Below are 26097 nucleotides of genomic sequence, written 5' to 3'. Positions count from 1 at the left end.
GCAGAAGGACAGACATGGAAGAAAGCAGCACCCAGTGGGAACAGACAGCAAAGCTGTACCTGGATGCACAGTAGGTATTCTGGGGACTCCATGTGCCGGAAGACCACTGCTGACCGAAGGATCCCATGGGAGTCCAGCATGAACTCCTCGTCTTCATTTCCCGACAAAATAGAGAAGGAAAAGGGAGGCCCATTGTGAAAGGAGTCTCTGTCTGTCACCACAAGCTGTAAGATGCTGGTACCCACTGGCTTATTTTCCTGCATAAAGGAGTGTTATAAAAAGGAAGTTAAAATTATACCTCTCATCACATTAAAAAAAAAATCATTACAGACTGAGAGTGCCAAGCTAGAACATCAGGCGTTTGGCAGAAGGAATCCCCCTGGTATTTAATATGTCTACTGAAAACAGGCTGGAGTTGCAAACATCCTCTTTCCCATCTATAGCAGCCTCTTCACAGCTGTGTCAGGAGACTGTACCTCTGCAGATGATAACACCGGGCTTTGGCTGAACGGGTTCCTATGTTCCAAAGATACAACCAGGTCCCACCTATCTATAACTTTCAGCACTGAGCTACAGGGATCTATGAGTAACATTCCTTCTGGCCTTTGTGATGAAGGTGGAAACCCACCTAGGACCAGAAAGCATCACTCTGCTGGGATGGGAAGATGGGTCCTCATACTAGTTCAGACGTAGTGAAATAGAGACCTGACACTGTAATCCAATGCCACATCAGACATTTGGAAGGGGTGCATGTGAGCAACCTTTTAGTCACTATATAAAACAAGATGGCCTTTTATAATCCACCCCACAACACAGTTGTGCCATGTTCCTCTAGGGGAAAGAAAGTAGACAGCACATTTATCAAAATGAGGAGGGATAAAATCTTCAACTTTAGCAGCCGTTGGAAACATGGCTCAAAACAGGAACAGGAACATGAAAATAGGCTGTACCCACTTTTGGGGTCAAAGTTTATCTTCTTCACTTTGAAAGCATCAGATGAAGTTGTTTTGTAGCTAGGATCAATATTGGTCTTCTTGGTCCTCTGTGTTATAGTTTAGCCTAAGAATAGTTCGAGCTGATGTCAGATTTCTTATTTAGCTTGCTGATGAGCAGCGTCAGGATTTATTATAGTATGGAGATGAAACATGTTCCAGAGATGAGGATCATGATACGTGGTGCTGGATGACCAGCATAGTTCAAATGCTGAATTCATTTATGATAACTAGGTATTGCTGAGCTATGATGGCTCACATTATAATTCTAGCACTTGCAGCAGAGGCAGAGGCAGAGGCAGAGGCAGAGGCAGAGGCAGAGGCAGAGGCAGAGGCAGAGGCAGAGGCAGAGGCAGAGGCAGAGGCAGAGGCAGAGGCAGAGGCAGAGGCAGAGGCAGAGGCAGAGGCAGAGGCAGAGGCAGAGGCAGAGGCAGAGGCAGAGGCAGAGGCAGAGGCAGAATCAAAATGAGTTCTAGGTAAGTCAGGAGTACATAGTGAGACCCTGTCTCAAAAATTAAATAATAAAAATTTAAAATTAAAAAAAGGAAAAAAAAAAGAGAGAAAAGATAACCAGGCATTAGGGTAAGCCCTTAATTCTGGGTGTGAAAGGAGAGGCAGTCTTGAAAAAGGACTAGGAGAAAATCTGAGAGGTTTCTATTCTGCCACATGCCTGCCTGCTTGTTTATCAAGCTCCAGGCACCGCCTCCCTTTGGAGCACACCGTGGGACCATGTCATCCAGTGAAGATTTACTACTTTACACAGACAACATACTCAGCACTGCACAAAACAGAAGATTTATTGATTTGTTTGCTCATTCTCTGAGGGCCATTTCCTCCACAGAAAAAAACTGAAAGAGTGAGTGAATGTGTGTCCTTGGGGTCACTGTCTAAGAAGGAAGGGTGTGAAATTACAGACAAGCCCAGCCTGCAGAGGGAGGGGGTCGGATCATGTGCTCTCGGTGCTGACTTCCGCATCTGCAAACAGTCTGTCCAGCTGATGGAAGCATGTCATAAAACCGGATGTTGAGACCACAACCACAGAGATCTGAGAGAAAGGGGAGGAGGTGCAGAGGATGAAGGCAGGAAAGCAATCACACGCATGGCTGCTGGCAGCAGCAGAGGAGAGGAAACCTACATTTTCTTCATGAAGAAAGAAGATTGCATTGACAAAGGGGCTAGGGTTGAACAGACAATTGTGCTTGGTACATAAACATCTCAGCCTGATTCCCAGATAGTTCAATGCACACTCAAGGTCTTCCATCTTATCACAAAGGGCTCTCTAGAGACCTAAACCACCTCCATTTTGCTCTTTCACAAAGCCCCTGGTAGTACCTGAGAGCCACTGTACTTTCCCAGAATTCCTATGTATCTGTAAAGCATGGAGATCATCTGCTGTGACTCCAAGCCTTCCACACTCAGTCTGGTTCTCCTCATCTTCCTACATGGCCGTCCATCTGCCAGCAGAGGAAACTCAGGTACCTTGTTCACAAACTAACTTCTGAATAATAATCTAATGAAGAAATCAGTCACTTTCACTGGAAGTAGAACACTAGTTGTAAGTTACTCTAGCCTACAGCCCAACTTTAAGAGCAGGTAGCTTTAACGTCCTAAAAAATTTGCCTAATGGAAGGTGAATTTTTAAGGAGCTTTATCCTGAAGTCTATGGGATGGTTCATATTGATCTCTTTCCTCTGTTAGAAAAATACAAGGTTTCTTAAAGATAACCTGTTATTATAGAAAGATTATTCATATTATGTGTCTGCATGATAGAGTCCCATTCTAATCCTGACTACATGCCAGCTTCATGATCTTGAGAGGTCTAGTTAAGCTCACAGATCCATGGACCTTTCAACTGTTTGGTATGCATGCACATAGGAGTGGGAGAATCTGTGTCAGTCAACCATCCATGGCACATAGCAATGGGAAAAGCCTGTGTACATGGAGCATCTAACACTTAGAAGAAACAGTACCCAATAACTCTTTTTTAACAATTGTGGTAGAAAGACAGGTTGTTTTCACAGTTTCCCTAGGAATAGACAAGTTACTATTAAATACTAATTACCCACAGGCTGATAACTAGGCCTCGATTCAATGGTACTAAGAGATAGACTCTTGAGGTACCGTAAGTGTCCTCATAGAAAAGCCTGAAGGAGCATGTTTGACTTTTCTGCCAAGTGGGAACTCAGCTAGCAGTCACCATTGTGAGCAGAAAGAGCATCTGCCAGATACAAGATCTCTGAAAGCCTCGATGATCTTGATCTTCTCAGCTTCTGAAACTGTCGACTATAAACTACAACTGCTACAGTCTCCTACCCTGAGTTAGTTTGTATAGAACCCACCAAGCCAGAGCAGAGGGAGGAGGCTGAGCCACACAGGTAGTACCTGGCAGGGAAGATTTGCTTACCTGGATCACAGCAGTGTAGTTGGCAGGTGTAAACATTGGACTGTTGTCATTCACATCAGAAATATCAATGTTGACAGTTGTTGTTGAGGACATTGCAGGAATGCCACTATCTACCGCCTGGATGAGCAGGGAGTATCCTGACACCTGCCAAGGCATAGAGGTGTCAATAAGGAACTGCAAAGCCTCCTCCTTTCTGCACATGCTCAGATAACCTGGAGATAACCTGGCTGTAATCACCTTCACTCCTATTCTGGAGACCAGTGCATCATCAACACTTGGGGCTGGATCACTCTCTGTTAAGGGTTGACCTATGTATTTCAGGGTCTTTAGAGTTGTCCCAACCTTTACCCACTAGGATACAATATTACATGGAAGCTAGTTATGACAACCAAAAAAAAAAAAAAAAAAAAAAAAAAAAAAGCAGCCTGGCATTTCCAGTTCTTCCCTGAGGTGAGGAGCGTTTGCTTTCAAGGCTCTTTCTGAGCCTTTGTTCAATACAGTTGTCACCACTGACTATACTGCTCATTTTGATATTCCTGGCTAGGCTGGCTCTATTACCTAGAAGATCCAATCTTTTGAGTATTACTGCTATAATTTTCATTCTTATATTTAATTTTTTTTTGAAAACACATGTTTTGGTGAGGAATGACAGTACTTAGAAGTTAACACAATCTCAGAAAAAGGAATTTTCTGGATCATTTTTTTTTTTTAGGGTGCCTTCAGGAGATCTTTCCTGCCAAGTTCCCTTTGGGCTGAAGTTGCTAATGAAACCAGGGCATGCATCCTGTTGAAGGTATTTTCGTTTCTTTGACTCATGAAGGACTGAAGTTCAAACTCTGCAGAAAGGTCCACATTTGTCTTTTTCCTTAAGATCTCCAGCATCTGCCAAAAGCGTCAATCAGTAGAAAATTCTTTCAAGAGTCCAACCCTGATATCTACTTGCATTTCCTTACTACCCTCCTACCCTGTGCTTACTCACAGAGGGAGTAGGTGTGGATGGTGAGAGGTGTCCTAAATTTACTCACTCGTTCCCGGTCCAGTTTCTTCTTAACTTTTACAAGTCCCAAGATGGGATCGACAGCAAATTCATTGTCCCTATCTCCACCCACGATGGAAAAACGAATCTGTCCATTAGGCTTGCTATCCATATCTTCTGCTATCAGCTTCACAGGAAAGAAAACAAAACAAAAAAAGGTAGACTATAAGAGAAAGACAAAAGGTTGATGCCCAGGGTCTCTGCCTGATGGTATTTTGGGACCCTTGCCCATGATAAGTCCCTGGTGCAGGAGATGATCAGCGGAACTAAAAAGGTTAACACTAGCATGGACACTTGAATTTCCTTGTTTGCACCTCTCAGAGCCTAAATTCTACTAGGCCCGATATTTATCAGGGTTTGAGATAGTGATGACAGCCCCAGGCTAACTGGCAGGGTTGATTTCATGATCTCTTTACAGCTCTGCAGTAATGGTCTCAGCCACTAGCAATGGTTCTGCTTCACTGTCAGTGTGACTGGATTGGGAGTTCCAGCTCTGAGGACTACTCTAGTGTTTCTAGAGAGAATTAACTGTAGAAAGACACACTTTGAATATCCATGGCATCAACCCTTCGAGTTGGGGTCCTAGACTGAATGGAAAAGGAGGAACATTTTCTTGGTTCCACACAGAAACCTAGTGGAACATCTCTGCTTTCTGATTGTGAATATCATGTGGCCAGGGTCATACTCCTGTCCCCAGCCTTTCAACCACAATGGGCTGCATTCTCTCTTTAATCATGGGCTTTGTTCATGCTCACCCTTTCAGTGTTTCTGTGCAAACCCTCATCCCCCAGGAGGAATGTACCCATGTATTTCTTCTTTAATCACAGGTCAGTTGTTCTGTAGTCATGAATTAGCTGCCGCAGACCAGGAGGTCTTTACATGTTCATCCTTGTGTTTTCTTTAGAAGTGTATACTATTGTAAGGAAAAAAATTGCTAGTAATTTATATATTTATATAAATTAATCTGTAAAATTCTTTGTAATACATAAAACAGAGAAGGAGCTATTGAAAGCCCCTGTGTGAGGGACTTTGAGAGAGGGTGCACAAAATCATTGAAAGGGAGAATGGGAACAGACTCCAAGACAGACCTTGTTCATTTCCTCACTGTGAGGATGCTCTGTCCCAGAATTTGAATGCTGCTGGCACCTACCAGAATGACAGAGTCCCCCTCTAAGGCATCCTCACTGATGACAGCACTGTAGACATCTTGGCTGAACCGAGGAGGGTTATCATTCACATCTGTGAGGTCGATGCTGACAGTGGCTGCAGTGCTGAGGGCTGGGGTGCCTCCATCTTTAGCTTCTACCACCAGGTAAAATCTTTTGCACATTTCATAGTCCAGAGCTTCCAAGACAGAAATACCCCCTTTGGAGGAAAATAGGTAACTTTATATTTTGTTAGAGGAAAAACACGGGTTAGTTGTTCTTTAGGCACAGTGCTGTTTACATCAGCTATATTTACATGTTTGAAAGTTTGTTTGTTGAGTCCCTGAGAACAACCTAGAAGTCTGGCTAACACTGTCAGTTAAAGGAAAGCTATCCACTAGACATACTTCTGAAGCCATAGGCAATGTTCGGAGGTTTCCGTATAATTTCAAACATCTTTCAGGAAACATGGAAGTCTCTGTTTGTGAAGCCAGAGAGCTGGGCAGGGACAAGCACCACAGGGAGTGTCTCTTGAGTCCCTGAGTGAACCCACCAGAAGGAGAACAAATGGTGTGTGGATGTGACTGGAGGGCACTGTCCCTGTCATCGAGTAATCACCCACAGCCAACATGTGATTGAATTAAGCACAAGCTGCTTTGCCAACTTATAATGGAGCTATCTAAAACTATTATTCACAGAGGCCAAGACACGGGGAATATCAAGGCAGGATGACATGATGTAAAAGAAGCTGCCTGAAAGTCAAACAACCCCATGGTGTCCACACCCACATAGCCTAGATTATCCTACCATAATGTCATTTAAACTAAGCAAACAGAACAGAAGAAGAATGCTAGTTGAATCAACACATGAATAAAGCAGGCTCTGAGAATGGGTCACCCCTCCTGTCCCAGCATTGTCTGGTAGTGACCCTGTGCAATGTTCTCAAGCTGGTAGCTAGTCATTGTGCCTACAGGAAAGTTTCTAAAATTTATCTTTCTCTCCCACTTGGAAAACAATTATTAAGAGAAATGAGAGGGTCATTCTCTTGGGGATATCCAGTCAGAGAACTTCACTAGGGCTAAGACTACCAATAGGCTCCTTCAAATTATGATGGAAACAGATATCAAGCCCATTTGGATCTGTAATTGAGTTTTCTGAGCACTGACTACTCCTGGAGCGCTACCTTGGCAGTTTAGTTTCACAGTGCCAAATTTAAACTATCCTTAGCTATCTCCCCATGGTGGTCATATAGAATGGTCATAGCTGGACAGGACAAAGCTAGTGCATGTCTTAATGAGTGGACTCCACATACAGTTTAATTTGAAGTCGTGGCCCTAATATATAAATACTTTCTGCTGGGAAGATCTTTTAAAGCAGCCCCTCAATCAATACTTCTGCTTTCTTTTACTCAAGTATACATATACATCCCATATCTTTACATTTATACACAGTAGTTATGTTGTAACAGGGTTGAGCATGCATTGCTGAGTCAGAAAGACCATTCGTAGGAACAAGGTACTGAAGTCTACATAAAAGCCCCACTGGGGAGGAAGGGAAACACATAGATCACACCAAAAAGGGAGACTGGGGTTGGAGAACAAACAAGAAATATTATTGGCATTATTATTTACCCACCTGTCTTTGGGTTGATCCTAAAGTTCCCTTGTTCATTCCCAGACCGGATGAGATAAGTTATCTCAGCATTTGTGCCAATATCTTTGCTGGTGGCAAAAACAGACAAGACTTGGGTGCCAAGGGAAGTGTCCTCAGGTACTGTTACCAGATAGTCCCTCCGCTCAAACACAGGGGGGTTGTCATTAATGTCCAGGACAGTGATGGTGACAGAGACGAGAGAGGAGAGAGACTGTCCAGGACTCTGGTCTGTGGCTCGCACACTGATGTTATAGGATGACTGCTGCTCTCGGTCTAGAGGCTGTTCCAGAACAATGACACCAGAGGAGCTGTCAATGGAGAAGACTCCACTTGCTGAGTCCTCCAGGGAGTACACAACCTTCCTGTTGATGCCTACAGAAAAAGACACAAGAATGAGGAGACAAGAACATAGGACTTTTCGGACTTATGAAAGCCACCTTCCCAAGAAAAAGTCACTATAGAAATAGCTCTGACCTTACAAAAATGCAGTCTTCAGTTTACAAAATATATAACAAAATTAAAACTGGGAAATTGATAGCAAATGCCATAATTCTTTGGTTATTGTTGATATAAAACTTTCATATTAATTTTCCCTGAGCAAAATTCAGATGCCACTAGATGCATAGATAAACAATATAACCCAAAGAAAAGCAGACAATGATTAACTAATCACTTCCCCATGGATTCATTGAGAATCTACTAAGTACTTCAGGAGGTGATGGGGGTTTTAGCCACAGATGAGAGTCTGAAACCACTCGACATCTTTGAGAGGGAAATCATGGGTCAGGGCTTGGGCATAAACAGGATTCTTTCAGGTATTGTCTATTAATGGGTTGCAGGCCAACAATAAAAGACAGACACCATTCAGTGCCCCCGACCCCAGGAATGTAGATATAACACAAAGGTTGCTTGAGCAAGGGTCCAGTAGTGGTAGTGATTATAAAGCACTGGATTCCATCTTCTCTGAGTATCAGGTGCTAGCGGGGGAGGGATGTGAATTGTGTGTTGAACTTGGAGGTGAAAGGGAAGAAATGCTTTCTGATGGTGGAGCTGGCAGCACAAGGGATACAATAGACAGGCTACAAACATTGCTCTTCTGTATAGTCTGAGCAGCTGGAAGAGGGAGTTCTCCATTGTTGAGCCGGAGACAGACATGGGAGAACTAGGCTTGGGATGACAAAGCAGAATTTTCATGTGAAATTGAAGGTGGGCACTTGATATTCAATAAAAATGTTAGGTAGAAGAGTCTGGAGTTTAGAAAATAAGCTCAAACTAGAGTTATAGTTCTGATTATCATCAGTTTTGACTCATACACAAAATGATGGGAATGTTTGAGGCCATAAGAATCACAGAGGGATAAAATGTCATATTGACATGGACTCAAGCAAAAACACATCAACCAAGAAATGTATATCAACAGATTTCTGAATAACATCTGCCCGAGGTTGTCTTCATTAGGCAATTCCAGCCCTTCCTAATGGGTTATGAAGCTAAGATTTGCTTCAGTCTTTAAAATTAATAAGAAAGAAAATAAAATTAATTTATTCTATTCAGCTCCATTTTGATCACGAATGCTCTTTAAAACAGTTTTTAATATTTTAGTTATTTATATGTGTATGCCTTTTTGTGAATATGCACCATTGTTTTGTGGATACCTGTAGAGGCTGGCAGAGGGTGTGAAATCCCTAGGAGCTAGAGTTACCATGAGCTGCCCCAATGTGGATTCTGGGAATTTAACTCTGGCCTTTGGCAAGATCAAGAACAGTAGGGACTCTTAACTTCTGAGCCATCTCTTTCAGTCCTCATAAATACTGTCAATCAGGAGTGTCATCTGCCAGAGGCCTTTGGCTATGATGACCATCTGCAATGCTGTTTGTGAATCATGGGACCTGGAACACAAGCTTTTCTAGGGGAAGGCTTTATTGTACATTTACCACCAGGACACCTCACCAAGAAGGCAGGGATTTGGTAGATAAGGACTGAACATTTTACTTCCCCATGTACAGTTTCCTCAAAGAATAAATTACCAGCAAACCAATAAAATCAAGTATCTGGCAGGGATGCCATAAATTGCATTGTGTGGCTTTGACTAAAAGGCCTGAGTAGAGGACTTGTTCTTGGTTCCATTCCCAAGAGACCATTTTTTTCCCACCCTATTTTTCATCATCTACTTTCATTTCTGTTGCAAAACAAGCTATCTTGTTATAAACATCAAACTCCAACATTTGAACTCAGACTAACAACAAGGCTTTCTCCCTTTCCGTCTTGGGAACTATGGCTTCAGGGATGCCTTCTGGCTGGAAGGGCTAGAAGAATAAATTCTCTCAAAGATATTCCTGATGAGTACAGGCAGACATGCAGAAGAGATAACGTTTGTTCCTTGAAAACAACTGCCTTGCTGGTGTCAGAACAGGTACTCTGGATGTCGCCTAAGCTGATTCAGTGTTCTCAGGACTCTGTTCAAAGTTATGGGGGTCTGTTTACAGAAACACATCAGCGAATGACATGAATACACCACACAGGTTTTCAGATCACACACATTCCCTGAAGGTTTGAATTCCACCCCTAGCATATGGCACTCAGCTCTTGCCAACAAGAGAAGGAAACAGAAGACAGGAAGCCTCTCATGTGAGTATGTGCTGGGAGCTACTAAATGAAATCCACTGGTGCAGGAGCCCAGGACTGATGGCCTGGCCTGAACCTGTCAGCATCTATAGGCATGAGGGACAAGTAAGTCCCATTTCTCTGGATCCATTGCTCAGAATCCTGGAGGTGTTAAGGGAGATTTGCTCATTGTATTTTATCTATTCAGACCCAAAGGTCAGTTAGGGAGGAGGATGACAATTTCTGATTCACTGGTCAAGGGCAAGTTAAATTAAGAGTGACAAGAAGGGTGGCTCACAGCAAGGCTAACTGAAATGTGCCTTTAATAGGGGCCTGTGTTTTCTTTACTGGGACAGGTAGTTGATGTGTCATTAGAAACAACATTTTCCAGATCTACAGCTTTCTCCTCCAGCCTCCTGGCTAGACCTCACCTCTCTTACAGGAGATACTAGTCTCCTAACGCCATGCTGGCCCAGATGGAGGATAGCTACTTTTACAAGTCTCTTATCAGTAAGTCACACTAAGACCAGAGATCAATTCAGGGCTGATTCTGTTAATTTAGGCTTTGTGAGTTGGTGCTAAGGCCTTTTGCTTTACTTGAGCAGAGAGCAGAAAACCACACCTCTGTGTCTCCAAAGTTGCTGTCCTACATTCCTCTTAACCCCACCTCCCTAAACATTTTTAAATCCAGCCAAAATAGTTAGTTTTACTTGTATTTCCAGTGGAATTCCAGCCCCTCTCATGAGGCTGCTGCCTGGACCTACTGCCTACTGCAGAAAATCCATTCCCTGCAAACTGGGCCAAGAAGAGCTGCTGGCTCCTTGTGGATGGAAAGAAAACAGAAGACACTATTCAGTGACTATCAAAATTTAGTCATAGAGCATAAACTAAGTTTTATTGCTTCTGTGAGAAATGATACCAAGTATTCTGGGATCATCCTTAAAGACCCAATCCAACGTCAAACCACTCAGCTTTAAATCTGAGGTTGTCAAAGACATTAACATCAGCACCAGGTTTGACGAGATGGCTTAGTTGGTAGGGTGCTTGGTTTCTAAGCATAGGAACCTGAATTCAATCCCTAGAACACATGTGAAGGTAGATAGATAGATAGGTAGATAGATAGATAGGTAGATAGATAGATAGATAGATAGATAGATAGATAGATAGATGAATAGATGGATGGATTGATGGGTGGGTAGATGGATACATAGGTAGGTAGATAAACAGATAGATAGATAGACAGAGAGAGACAGACAGCCATGTAGCAGAATCCTAGAGCAAACTTGGTAGCAGATAAGATCCCTTGGGTTCTTTGGCCAGCCAGCCTAGACTACTTTGGCCAGTGAAAAATTCTGTCTCAAAAACCAAAAGATGAATGATGTCCAATGAATAACACTTCAGGTTGTTCTTTGACTTCTGCACGTACACACACACACACACACACACACACACACACACACACAAATGAATGACAAGAGTCACCAACACCACAAGCATAGTGAGATTAGTTTGACCTAGGCTTTAAGATGTGTGTGCTCTGCATTTTCTAAGGGGCTCTGTAAGTATGAGGAGCTTCAGGAGTTGCTTCGCCCATCTGGTGTTTGATGCTGATGTCTTCTCTGACAGCCTCTCCTGAGAGCCTTGCTGCTGACATCTACCTCTGTGTTCTTTGTCACCTGTATGATCTGTCCTACAAGACCCCCTCATCCAATTAGTACCAAATGGTTGTAAGAGGTCTTTGTAATGAAGTATGGGATGCATAACACAGGGAAGGATTAGTTCAGTAAGTTTTCTTAAATAGCCTTTCTAAAAACCACTTTTTATTTATTCTTTGAAAAACCCACCATTTTATTTGCTGTATTTGATAATATCTATCCCTAACACAAGAGCCTCATTGCTTCTCTCACTCAATTGAATATCCTCTTTTATATTTAGTTCTTTACTGAATCTAATTAATCCTGCCCATGCACATGTGGGTGTTGAGTCTTTTGCTGAGACATGGGGAACACTCCTGAACAAAGTGACTTTCCTCCCTGGTAGCCATTAACTGCCAGTAGCTCATCAGATCGTTGTGGACCTCAGGTGCCTCTCCCAGGTCTATGCTGGGATATTTATTTATTTATTTATTTATTTATTTATTTATTCGATTTTTTTCAAGACAGGGTTTCTCTGTGTAGCCATGGCTGTCCTGAGATTTGCTCTCTAGACCTGAACCTCTATGGCCTGGAACTCAGAGGTCTGCCTGCCTCTGCCTCCTGAGTGCTGGGATTACAGGGCACCACTGTGGCTCATGCTGCCGTTTTTAACTGGCCTGACCTTGCGGAGGTCTTGTGCAGGCAGGTAACCACAGCTTCTGTGAGCTCTAGTGTGTGCAGCGTCCATGCCATGTTTAGAGGGCTGCATTCCATAACACTCTCTCCTATCCTCTGTCACCGACACTCTTCCTACCCTCTCTTCCCACATTTTTGCTCATTTTTATTTCACCTCATTGAGGTGTCATAACTTACATGCAATGATATGAACACAGAACTTATGAGTAAACTATGACAAATATCTACCACATGGAACCAATGCTTTTATCAAGAGCAGAAAAACGTCAATCACTTTAAGTTTCTTCATGTTTTCTTGTCATCAGCCCCTAAGGCACATCCCAGGTCATTTATGACTTGTCATGAAGTAGCACCTCCTCAAATACCTACTACTGTGAGTTTATCAGTATTGAATATCCCACAAGTATGTTTAGATACCAAAGTCTCTATACCCAGGCTGAGTGATTAAGTTGTAAAAGAATATCAACAACCAAGAATGACAACAAAGCTTTGGTTTTTTTATTATGGCATCTTTTTGCTATGACTTTATCCTGAAAAGACACTGTGGTTTCTGTCTTTTTCAAAGGAGGAACTGGGTATAATCCCTCCATTTGATGAGGATTTTCAAAGTGACACCTTCTTGTTGGTCTGCTCTTGGCCATGAGTGGAGAGGAATGAGCCCAGAGATACTATCTCTAACTTTGGCATCTCAGCAGCATGACAAGCAGCTCTGTGAAGTACTGACTTAGGTTGTCCTTTTTGTCTCCTCAGTCTCCCTCTCACTTGAACTGGATGGGCATGTTCTCATAAAAATGCCTGAGGCATTGTGCTGGACAGACTGTGGTTAGAAGTGAGAGCCACAGGGTGAGTGGGTGGGTGGGAGGCATCCCATTTGCTCCTGGAGATCGTTGCAGGAAACCCTGAGCTGCTAAAGACTAGCTGTCTCCATGAGAACCTGTGGGTAAGATTCAGTCCCCACTGTGAGGTATTTAGAGATGGGACATTTAATATATGAGTAGGTCATAAAATTCTGCTCTCAGTAGTTAACAGTTAACAGTAAGTTGACTAGTGTGAGGGCACACGTGTTGTAAAAGACATCTGGACACCCTTCCACATGCTCCGTTTGCACTGTAATGGCCAGTCCTAATTTGAGATTCTATAGAGCAGTGGTCCTCAACCTTCCTAATGCTGTATCCCTTTAATAGAGTTCCTCATATTGTGGTGATCCTCAATATAAAATTATTTTTGTTACTTCATAACTGTAGTTTTGCTGATTTTATGAATCTTAATGTAAGTACCTATGTTTTCAGTGGTCTTAGGTGTCCCCTGTGAAATGGTCATCCAATCCCCAAATGGGTTGTGATACACAGGTTGAGAATCACTGCTGTAGAGTCTACATAAACAAGAAGTCCTTCACCAAATGTAGTCCCTTAACTTTTTAACCTCAAGAACCATGACTAAAATAAGCCCTTGTTCTTCGTAAATTAACCAGCCTGAGATATTCAATTATAGCAAAAGAAACAGACTAGGGTAGTTGCTGACTTCTCACTTCGTGCAGACAGAGGCCAGAGTTGTGGCAGATGACAATGTAACTCTTTACAGCATAGTAGTGCCCTGCCTTGTCCATAAATCTCATGCTCTGTCACCCCATCTCTGTCTGAGGACACTAGACACATCTGTTTCTCTGGTTTGTGCTCAGGGTGTTTTAGCTCACTGTGTTCTTCACACTTTTTGCACGGAGTCCCTGGAATAGCTTCCTTGACTGTTCCATCATTCTCTCCTCTGAACCTCCCTGATATCATTTTTGCTTCTGTTCTATGGTGAGTGACATGTCATCTTCTCCCACTAGATTCAGGTGTTTACAGGCAGAGGGACTATGCCTTGTTCATTTTATCGTCCATCCTTGAAAAATATCCTGACACACAAAGAGCCATATTCAATAAAGTAGAAACATCCAGAGAGCCAGAGCCTGAACATGGGGATGCTCACACATGTTAGTGCAGGTGATGCGTGCATTGTATGCATGTCCTCTGAAAACACACATGTAGAAAGAATCAAATAGCCTCAAAAGGACATAGAGTGACATGGAGGCAGTATTATTAAAATGCGGGTAAGAGACTGGAGAATTGGGTCAGAGATTAAGAGCATATTTCAGGGGTTGGAAAGACAGCCCAGTAGTTAAGAGTGTACCCTGCTCTTTCAGGGGAACCAAGTTTGGCTCCTAGCAACCATGTCTGGCAACTTACAGCCACCTGCAACTTGAGCTCTAGGAGACCTGATGTCATCTTCTGGTCTCTGTGGGCACTAAACTCATGTGCATATACCCATCACACATAATTAAAAATAATAAGAATAAATCTTAAAATAAAGGCAATGTAGATAAAATATTAATCAACATTAGTGAGTTGATATTAATTCTATGGAAAATAAAACCTGGTAAGTACCCCAATTTTCTACAATGAAGACCAACTGCATAAACTATGGTACATTAATATGCAAATAGAGTACATCATTCAATGTCATTTATTATGAATGGATAGATGACATGGAAATCTGTTTATGAGTCAGCATAAAAGTGCAGATTACAAAATAATATGAAGTTTTCTGTTTATTTTTCTGAAGAAAAAGAGCAGAATAGATTCAGTCAAAATGTGAACTGTTTTAAAGTTGTTTTTGAATTTGCTTAACCTTCTAGATTTATACACTGGGCACATGACACTGTAATATATAAATGAAATGTTAAAAAAAAAACAAAAACCATGCACTCAGAAAACAATTCTTTAATACCAGTTTTGGAAAGCATCCAAGTTTGCAAGTGATTTTTTTTTCCAGCCCAGTTTTAATTCTTAATGTACATACCATTTGAAATAATTGTCAAACATTAGACTTACATATTGTATAGGCTTTCTGCTGGGGTTTCCATTGTTCATTTTAGCTCATCTTTGCTTAGAAAGATACTAATGCTACTTAGAAAATTGCTTTTGTCAGAGGCCCCATTATAAAGTTACTGCAAAGAGTATTTTTAAACTAAATTTTAACACTTTAATTAAGGCAATTAAAGGAAATGGCTGGCCTAAAATTTTTCTCTCGTCTTCAGTAGAAGGCAAATGCAGTTCCAGGGAGTCAAACAGCTTAGAGTTAGCATTCCTGTTTTATCTTTGAAATATATGTTGGGATAATATAAAATTAAACAGGAAGTTCCTATGACGGAGTCCAGGAATTAGCAATACTTTTAGTTTAGCGATTACTGTCCTTATAATAGACTTTCTAATGACTTCTGTTTTAAGTGCCCTTTAAAAGCTTTTCATTGGGTGATGACTAAAGCTGCCACATTCTCCTGGGCATGACATCAACTCCCAGGGTCTGAAGCTCCCTTTGAAAGGTCCACAAAAGACTGAAGGCTGCCGTGTAGGTCAGGAAGATCCTGGCAACAGCAGCCAGCATCTCCTGGCTGTTTGCCAAGTTAGCTGGCAGCAGCTGTTTTACTGGGTCTAATGACAAGACTGTGGACCCAATCCAAAACAAAACCCCAGCCCCTTTGTTTAGAAACATGAAGACATCCATCACAGCCACATCAGAGAGTTAAGTCAGGCAAGAGCCCGTCTAAGCAAGGGGCATTGCTCTGTGCGAACTACACAGACTATATACCCAAGAAGCTGGTCTCTGTGCAGTGAGATTCCCGGTGGGATGGAAAAAGCTGCACCACCCATAGCCTGGCCTTGGACTAGGCTTGGCAGCATTAATTGTGGGTAAATTAATATGTCCACAAAGAGCTATGAAACTCCATCTTTACTAGTACATTGGACTTCTATGCTATGCTGTGACCCAGTGATGATACTCCAGAGGTTTTATACATACACCACTGAGGGTGAGGACTGAACTAATTCATCCCATCTTTAATTGTCATTCACTCACTTATGTGTTTACTCCATAAACCCCCGAGGATCCCTTACTGCACAGCACATACTGGGTCTCTCTGCATTTCTATGTCACTTCAAATGTAGCCAGTTTCTCAAAGGTACAGAATTGCTTCCTGGGAAGGAACTGAAGTTTTTCAGCAACTAAAACTGCTACATTGAGTCATGGATGAAGGCTGGATGTCATCAGGTGGAGACATGGCAGATAAAGAGAGCATTTGGGGAGCTGCAAAATCAGTAGAAATTATGGATGCTGAAACTGTCACTCACTCTCAAGGAAGCAAAGGCTCAGTGTTGACGAGGTCATGACGTTAGGGAGAAATGGCCTGTTCTCTGACGCCAGCTGAGAGCTGTCAGAGCGTTATCCTAGTCATTTCTAGAGTCAATAGAAGCTGGGCCTAATGACAAGGCAAACAATGGGTTGGGAGAGAGAGAGAGACAGAGAGAGATAGAGAGAGAGAGAGAGAGAGAGAGAGAGAGAGAGAGAGAGAGAGAGAGAGAGAGAGAGAGAAGGGGAATGAGGGAGAGAAGGAAGGAGGAGGGAAGGAGGGAGGGAGGGAGGGAGAGAGAGAGAGAGAGAGAGAGAGAGAGAGAGAGAGAGAGAGAGAGGGGAATGAGGGAGGGAAGGAAGGAGGAAGGGGGAAGAAGGGAAGGAGGGAGGGAGAGAGAGAGAGAGAGAGAGAGAGAGAGAGAGAGAGAGAGAGAGGAATGAGGGAGGGAAGGAAGGAGGAAGGGGGAAGAAGGGAAGGAGGGAGAGAGAGAGAGAGAAAGAGAGAGAGAGAGAGAGAGAATGAGGGAGAGAAGGAAGGAGGAGGGAAAGAGGGAGGGAGGGAGGGAGAGAGAGAGAGAGAGAGAGAGAGAGAGAGAGAGAGAAGGGAGAATGAGGGAGGGAAGGAAGGAGGAAGGGGGAAGAAGGGAAGGAGGGAGAGAGAGAGAGAGAGAGAGAGAGAGAGAGAGAGAGAGAGAGAGAGAGACTTGAAAGTGGTGTGGTTTGGAAAAGTTGTGTGAGCAGAAAGTATTCTGAGATATCAGTTCAAGGAACTTGCCAAAGTACAGTACCTGTCAGGGAGGCCTTATGCTGGGAAGGGACTACTCGTAAGAGCTTTAATGTTCCCTAAAAGGCAGGAACTTAAAGCAAAAGGAAGAAATTCCCCTTCCTTGAGGCCGTCCCTGCTGGGCTGGGCTGGGCTGTAAATAAGGCCTCATCTAGTCCAGTCTAGCTGAGAGAGCAGTGCCAGCATGCTCATGTGAGTGGGGGGCGAAAGAAGCTCCTGCAGTCATTTGGTAGAAATCAGAATTCTCCACACAGGCTCCCTTAGAAGGAATCTCTATTTCATTTGACAACTAGTGTTTTGATCCAAGCTTGAGAGAAATTGGATTTTCTAAGGGCAATAATAATAACAATAACTTAAGTTTCAAATGCAGACTCCTTAGCTGAGCAAGGCATTAAAGTTGACTTCAGAAAAAAACAATGGTTTGACCATTACCTACCTTACTTCAGTCTTCCTGAATCAGACTGTGGAGATGGACTCTGTCCTGTTGTTATTTTAGGCTGTTTATTTATTTAACCCTTTGTTTTGCATAGCTTCCCAGGTGTTTTGATGCTGCCTAGGAGTATAGCCAGAGTTTGAAGGGCATGTGGAGGTTCAGAGGGTTGGGGAACATTATTCAGATGGCTGGTAAAGGATACAACTGTCATATTTAATCCAGCCTTATCCTAATGCCACTCTGGGTTCATTCCCAGATTGGAAAACGGACAAGGTACGTGTCTCAAGCTTGTACTGAGCCACATACACTACGGAAAGGACCCTGATGTTAGGAGAAGGAAAGATACAAGGGCTGGGGGTGTTTAAGAGAGCCTTAGAGCCCTTCACTGTCTCCAAGCCATTTTTAACGGAACAGGCACCTGGGTGAGACACTTAACTCTGAGCAGTTTCTCCATCTGCAGATGGGAGTACTAAGATCCTTTCCTTCAGGAATGGGGGTACACGTGAAAGTTCTTTGAGGTCTCTGGAGAAAGGCTTTACACATAATATTATAAACACACATGCAAATGCATATATATGTGTGTATATGGAGAAAGAGTGCATTTGGACATGTGTATATATTTGTATGCATGTAGGCACTTGCATGTAATTCAGTGGAGCAGAAGTCAACTACTGGTGTTATTCTTCAAGTGCTTTTTACTTATGTGGAGACAGGGCCTCTCACCAGCCTACAGCTCACTGGTGAGACTAGGCTGGCTGGTCCCCAAGCTCTAGAGATATCTGTCTCTCAGTCTCTAGTGTTGAGATTGCAAGCATTTGCCACTGTGCCTAACTTTTAAATCTACAATAGACAAAAGGCTTGGCACGTCTGAAATCTCCCAGTCCTCACAGAGGGTTATTTAATTTTTAGTGATATTTTAATAATCCCTCAGCCACTTTCAGAGACTTAATACTTCAGACAATATTGGAGCTTGGGGAAAGAAACACACAAACCCTACATTAAGTCCTAACCCGTGCAGCTCAGTGGTAATGATTTCTAAGGCACTAGAATAAACATTGATTATATGATGCTTAAAGGAGAGAAGTGGGAATCGGCATTGAATCCCTTTTGGAATATTTCCAGGAGAAACCACTGTGACATAAAACACTGGCTGGAGGTGTTGAATTCCTCTCTCTAGAATCATCTATGGTCAATCCCTTTGTCCCCAAACCTCTTGGAAAAGGAGTAGTTTGGACTGGATTTAAGTAGTGACATTGTAAATATCTACTAGGACCACGATTTCCATAAGAGACAAGTCTGGAGTCTACTGAGAGCAGAGCCAATAGCTCTCATATCCACCCATTCCTCCTCAACCATATCAAAGTTGCTGTGGTCCCTAGGTGGCTGAACTGGTTGGATTCCATGAAGCTAACAGAAGGTACATAATGTCATGGCCTTTAAAACCTAATAGCTAAGGTGATTATCAAGAAATATAAAGTGGTTATCAAGGCACATCCAGGAAGCAAGAGTTGCTGGGCCCAATATTAGAGGTAGCTACCAGAGGGAGAATGGCCATAGCAGTTTGAATACGAATGGCTCCTGTAGGCTCATATATTTGAATGCTTCGTCACCGGGACTGGAACAATTTGAGAAGAATTAGGAGGTGTGGTCTTCTTGGAGTAGCTGTTGCCATGTTGGAGGAAGTGTGTCACTGGGCTTGGGCTTTGAGGCTTTGAGGTTTCAAAGGCCCATGTCCTACTTAGTTTCTCTCTCCCTCTCTCTCCTTCTCTCCTGATCTCTCCCTCTGCCTGAAGGTCAGGATGAATCTTTCAAACTTCTCCAGCATCATGCTTGCTACAATGTAGCCGTGCTCTCCATCATGATGGTAATGGGCCAAACCTCTAAAACCGTAAGCAAGTCCCAAGCTAAATGTTTCCTTTTATAAGAGTTGCCCTGATCTTGGTGTCTCTTCACAGAAATATAACAGTGACTAAGACAATACCTGAGACTTTCATGTTCACTAATCTCTAAATGGATTTGAAAAGCGTGTTCAATCACAGATATAGGCAACAAAGGCTATATGTGTGTACAGTGCCTGCGATTTTGTAGCCATTCTGAACTGGATCTTGGTAATCACTATATTAATGCAGAAATCCACATTAGCACACAGTAATTTTTGAAAACACTGGACTGATTTAAGCATATTTTTATTTTTATGAATTACAAAATGTTATTCTGAGAGATGATCTATAGGTGTCACCAAACTGCTAAGGTGTTTGAGACCTTTGTTCTTGCATGGTTCTCAGTGCCTGTGTAGAAACATCAGGCTGTGTTCACCTTGCAACTATCTGGAATGTAAATTACCACCTTGCTTTGCCTACTAGACTGTGGAGTCTTAAACATTGGAGAGGGGCCAGTAACAGAGGCCCTGTCAATGGTACATTTGATGTTTTTGCATAGTCATCCTAGTGAGTTTGCTGCTTGCTGACTTCTGAGGGCTACTGACAAGCCTGGAGTCTCTCATTTTGATCCCGCCCTCAGGTGACACTGATGCAGACACAGGTAGTCAAGGGAAGTAATACCTTGTACTTGAACATTACTATCAGTTGGACACCCAGCTCTCCTGAGCTCCCCTTTTATAACGTCTACTGTCCAGACACTAGCTTATGGCTCAGAACGAGTTACTTAAGCCTGCAAATTATTCACATAGTAAACTGGACAATAGCAAGCCAACTGTAGGGTTGTTAGGAGAAATGGGAATAATGTATCTGAGGCCCTTGGAACGGTGCCTGGTAGGGAGCAGTCACTGCAAAAGTGGATGTTAGCAGCAACCTTATCATTCTTGTCATTTAAAGTCCTTGAGAAAGTGCTGTTCTTGCCTGGGAAGGTGTGGGATTGGAGGAGAAGAGTCATGCGAAGTCTATCACACAAAATTACATGATGTGCTGGGGAAATTTAAAGGAGGAAATGCAGAGCCAATGGGGAAAATACGGCTTACAAGTTCTGAGAGACATCCTTGTTCATTCTGAACAAACCTCATGTTGACACTTTGAGGTTGGTAAAGCAAGCTACTGTTACTCTAATATTATGTAGCAAGACACTGATAATGGGGGAGACCAAAGACTTTCCGAATGCCATGGCCTGCTAGTCATCCAGGCATCTCTTAACAGGTATATGGGATCTTGGCTCATTAATTTTTAGGGGATATGTGTCTTAGGAGCATCTGGGGACATCCCCATGACTTTATTCATAGCATCCATAGGAAGCTAGGTACAGTTTCATCTGGGGTTTGGCTTTGAGCATATGGAATGCTTAGGAAAACTGAATAGGAGAAGTATCAGGACAGGTGCATATATCCCTTGAAGAACACATGAGCAGAGTTTTTCCTGGTTCTATAGGCTGTTCCCCTCCCCAATACTGAAAGTGGTAGTGGTAGATACTTCAGAAGTCAGGCTTTCCTATTCTGCCCATGGGCTTTTCTGTGTTTGCCTTTGAGGTGCAGTGGAGGCCACATTTAGCCAAGTTCTTGCCTGATTGGTTTCACAGAGTAAATGTTGATTACATTTACTTTTCTTCCTGACAACACAAGGGTGACCATGGAAGGTGGCTCTGGACTTTGCATATCAGCTTTGAGAAGCCCAGGTAAAAACACAGAGGGCATCTCTGATTTTCTCAGAATGGTATAAGCATTCTTCACACTGCATCCCAGGAAAAGGCCAAGGTACCTGATGGACATTTCCATTGGTTCAAGCATCTCACTCACATGCTCTGCTGTACTCTTTTATGATTCTCAAGAAAGGCTAGGGTAGGTTGGAAGAGTCAGGAGAAATACTGGCCAGGTTTATCTAAAATATTTTATCAAAGAGATCTGAAACCCTCCAGTGCTTCCTTCAGAGTGGGTCCCTCTGAAGGGATATCTTTTCTCCTTTTGATCGGGACCTATGCTCCCAGATGGAATAGTTGACCAAGCTCCCAGGGAAGCCCTGTATGTCCTTATCCGTGCAGGAAGACTGGTTCACTCTAGTTTCTGTTCCATTAATAGTGCAGGACCCATAATGCCATGGTCTTCATGAGGGATTTATTTCAAAGTGTGCTCAATGAGCTGATTATCCTAAGTGTCTCCAATGAAGGAGGACGCAGGGACAGCAGAATCACAGTCAGGTCAAAATGGAAGAGTTCTTGGTCTTCCTGCTTTATGTTAATCGATGTAACTCCCAACTTTAGAGAAAGGGCTCCCTTCTTCTGACAGATTCTGAGCTATTTACACGTTCTCTTAAAGTAATTACCTGTCCACACCACATCTTAGTTTGGAACACCTATGGTCTTTCTTCTGTGCTGAGGCTTATCTGTTCTCTCTCTCTTTTTTTGCATTTTAATTTGATATTTTATTTATTTACATTTCAGATGCTATCCCTTTTCCACATTCTCCCCCCATTAATCCCCTATCCAATCCCTCCACTTCAGACTCTTCTTCCTGAAGACTCTTTCCAAGTCTTACTCATTCTGGGGCCTTATATTTGTGATTTACTCCTTGACCTTTGAGTAGATTGAGGACTATCTCTCTTATTTTGGAAAGTCTTGCTGTCCCTTTACAGTGCTTTGTCACCCTGTTGCTCATGAAGTATTGGCTAAATTGACTAGAAGTACCTGATGTGTGGTCTGAGCTTCTACACTTTTGAGATCCTTAAAATTTCAAATTTTGGGGGGATGTATGTAATAAGGGAGGAACAATTGACTCATTAAAACACACTCCTTTCTTTATGTTCCTTATTCATAAAGGAAAAACATCCCTCCCCACACCCCCAGCATCCCATGAACCAGGGAGTGTAGCATATATTCCCAGTACAAAGTTACACTTTATTTTCATGTCGTATTGCCTGAAGTGGTCACAGGCTTTTTGCTCTGATTCTTCATGCTGAATGTTTCTTTTGATAAACAAACAAAACACCTCTCGAAATGAAATTCTGATAGGCAGAATAATTATCCATTTAGTGAGCTGCTGTATTTCTCCCTTTCAGAATTCCCTCTCCCAGTATTGTCTCTCTTTTTTAAGGCATGCAACCATGGTGCTTCCTAAGTTAGCTGGCTTTCCTGAATAATTCAGAGAAGTGTGACTTTTCCTTTTTGTTTATCTCTTTTATAAGCATGGTTTCCCTTACACTTGGGCTTCATTCCTTCTCTAAGGACCCTTTCCTCACCACGTGGCTGGTGGCCGAACACCACCAGTGCCAGCTGACCTCTCATTCTCAGTCGTCATGGCCTAACTTAAGCAGCACAGTGCTTTCCCCCTTTCTCTTTTCTATTCCCCTCCAGGAAACTGCTGAAATTTACATCTTGCCTGCCCTAGTGTTTGTGTTGTTGTTTGCATGTTTGCTTGTTTTTGCTTAAACCCTAATAAAATTGTCCTCTTTGATTGAGCTTTGCCTTTGCCTGACTTTTTGGAAAAACGAAGGAAACCACAACACAACAAAACCAAATCCTGAGACCCTGAGAACTCTTCCTGTCAAAAGTACACTAAATCTAACATACTAACTCCTAAGAGGCAATGCCTTAAAAGAGCGAGACCTCCTTATCTTTACTGAAAAGATTATTAACCTGTCATACATTTGGGGTCATGAAGCCACGACACTACTTTATGGGGCTGAACATATTTTCCTTCTACAGGAAAACTAAGAACTTAATGCGGAAAATCTAGTCAGCAGGCTACTTCTTAGAACTCATAAGATGGGCGTAAAATTATCCTGTCTTCCTTGTTTTATTTGATACCTGATGTAAGAAATTCTTATAATACTACTTTTGGTTCATTATGAATGATTCAGAGGAAGGAGCTGTTTGACTAAAGAAACTAATATGTTTAAAAACGAGAAACTGATAGAGTGGGCTTAGGGGCTCATGGAATGGTCTTTGGACTCAGAAATTCATAAAATTAGATTTTTGATTAGTATCTTGTCATGTCTCCACAAAGACAAATGACCAAGTATATAACACAGCCAAATTATTGTTGTCAGAGTATATTTTGGCTGTTATGACAAAATATTTTACATGAGTAATTTCGAGGTACCAAATTTTTGTTACAGTTCTGGGATCTGGAATGTCCAAAATCAGGCACCGGCAGTTATGGTGTCTAAGGAGGATGAATCCCCACAGGTGCTCCCTCTGTGTATCTTCACAGTCAGAGGGTCAAAAGGCTCACCAGCATTCCTTGATAAAAGCACTAGACACTCTTTATGGGTTCATATATAACAAAGATATGAACCCATAAAGAGTGTCTAGTATCTCAATACGAACACATTAAAAGTGAGATTTCAACAAAAGCATTATAGAAGGACACAAAAAGTCATGAGGTAACACCAATAAAATTGGGCTACCACTTCATGTGAAGGAATATACTTAACAGACATCCCATGAGCCAAATGGATTAATAACTTGTCGTTTGAAGTTCATTCAATAACTTGGGTGAATCTGAAGTAAATCATGCTAAAAGAAAACATGTCAACCTCAAAGAGGTACAAACAATATGAATTGGTTAAATAACATTTTTTGAAAATAATAAAGTTGAAGTTAAATGTTTGATAGTACATAGAAACAGGCAAGGAGGAGGGCATGGTTATGGTGGTATGTATGAGAGACTTGTGCTGGTTAAGGATGGTGGAGGTTTTGTGAAGGTACATAGTGATACTGTGACGTATGAAGCCATGTTCACTTCCAGGAAAGGTGAATATGGCTGGTGGCTTGCACCTGTGTCAGCTTTGTGATTTTAATAACAATTCTGAGGTTAGGCAGGATATCTCCACTGGGGATTGGGCTACATGAAAGTTAAAAATTCCTATGACTCTATAATTATTTCAAAATGAAATAATTTTACATAGAATTTTTTATAAATATTTTTCTTGTAAAGATAGAAATTTCTTCGTTATTCTAAACATTGGTTTGCAATTGTGATTGGGTATAGGGCTGGTTTGTAGAGGGGGCATGTGTCTACTTATGAAGCAGCAGTTACTATTCAGTGCCATGTAGACTCAGGTGTTTGAATGCTTGGCCCAATGGGAGTAGCAATATTAGAAGGTGTGGCCTTGTTGGAGGAAGTGTGTCACTGTGGAGGTGGCTTTCAGGTGTCTTATACTCAAGCTTCACCCAGTGTGGAACACAGTCTCCTTTGGCTGCCTGCAGATCAACATGTAGAACTCTCAGCTCTTTCTCCAGTACCATGTCTTCCTGGATGCTCCCCACCATGATGATAATGGACTAAACCTCTGAAACTGTAAACCATCCCCAATTAAATATTCTTTAGAAGAGTTACCTTGGTCATGGTGTTGCTTCATAGTAATAAAACCTCAACTAAGACGACTGGTGTCTATGGTACCCAGGTCTTTGGTTTCAATGTGAGGCTTTGCACAGAAGCCTTTGACTGGAAATGAGAAGATCAAGGTATAACAAGATCTCTGTTAATTTTTTTCTTCTCCCAGATCTTTTCATCTCTGGCCTGATTAATGACCAGAATGTAGACATTCCTCCTACTCCATCTGCTAACATGGTTTCTCCTCAGACAGAAGTGAATTGAGAGCACATAGCTCTAGCTGTGTTGTGCATCACAGCATGAGAATCAGCTCTGGTGTCATAGGTCTCAATCCTATCCCGCCCCACGCTCACACTATCCAAGGCCTGTATAGCAACCGGAGTTGTGTGTTTCTTCTCTATCTTGAGCAGCATGACCACATCTGGTCACCTCATGAAGGGAGCACGTGACAGAATTCAAGGCTTTCAGCTTTTGAAATGTTATCTATGGGATAATTATGTATCCTCAAGTCAAAATTTAAATTATTAAAAGACTCATTAGCATTAATTCTGTCCTCTTTCCTCAAATGCGTTCTAATAAGAGTCCAGAGAATGTTTTATAATCCTCATTTAAAGAGATTATTTGTAGTTATTACCTAATTATGTATTAATAAACATTCTTTTCTTGTTTGCCATTTTCCCCACAATAATATACATGTTTTTAAAGCATCAGTTCTCGACCTTAAAATTATGCTAATGTGATAAGAGCAATAACTCAACTGTAGCCTCTAATTCCTGTAAGGGGAAATATGAAGAGACCCTGGGTGATACATTTGTTTTCAGCTAATTATCATGTATTTGCTTTTTCCATTAGTCCAATAATTTTTCTGTCAATTCAGAATTAAGCAATAAGACACTGAATTATATAAAGGCCCGCTTAGCATAACAGACACACCCCATCATGTCTAGTCTTCTGATTTACAGCTCTTAAAATGAACAACCAAAGGCTCGGTGTGCCCTTTTGTATTTGTATTCCATCACACAGTCACCTCAATAACTTATGCACTCTTAAGGAGGTACACCTCGCAATTAACTCCAGTCTCTTCTAACCCATCATCTCATCATGTTAAAAGGATTTGCAGATAAACTTTATGAGCAGCTTTAGTTCTAATTCCTTCTTATCTTTCCGCCCTCACTCTGACTAGTGATGCCTGTCAGTGATGGGAGTGGGGATAGGGGTGGGGGCAATGGACTTTTGAAAATGCCAGTTTAAAAACATCCACATTGAACTGGTA

At 42.2% G+C, this 26097-nt stretch overlaps 1 protein-coding gene across 2 annotated transcripts in view; it reads right to left on the bottom strand.

Moving 5' to 3' along the window:
* The window catches only part of Fat3 (FAT atypical cadherin 3), a 451748-nt gene that overhangs the window by 50756 nt on the left and 374895 nt on the right, over window positions 1-26097 (bottom strand). For both annotated transcript variants that reach the window (XM_076925995.1, XM_076925996.1), the window contains exons 13-17: window positions 7213-7602; window positions 5583-5797; window positions 4422-4559; window positions 3397-3540; window positions 60-257 (exon numbers count right to left, since the gene is read on the bottom strand). In XM_076925995.1, the coding sequence (XP_076782110.1) occupies window positions 60-257; window positions 3397-3540; window positions 4422-4559; window positions 5583-5797; window positions 7213-7602 (1085 nt within the window). The remainder of the gene's footprint in view (window positions 1-59; window positions 258-3396; window positions 3541-4421; window positions 4560-5582; window positions 5798-7212; window positions 7603-26097) is intronic.

This window comes from Arvicanthis niloticus, chromosome 27 (genome assembly GCF_011762505.2).
Source record: "Arvicanthis niloticus isolate mArvNil1 chromosome 27, mArvNil1.pat.X, whole genome shotgun sequence".
Taxonomy (NCBI): Eukaryota; Metazoa; Chordata; class Mammalia; order Rodentia; family Muridae; genus Arvicanthis; species Arvicanthis niloticus.
The sequence above is the reverse complement of the archived record's forward strand: the minus strand, read 5'-3'. Positions and strand labels throughout refer to the sequence as shown.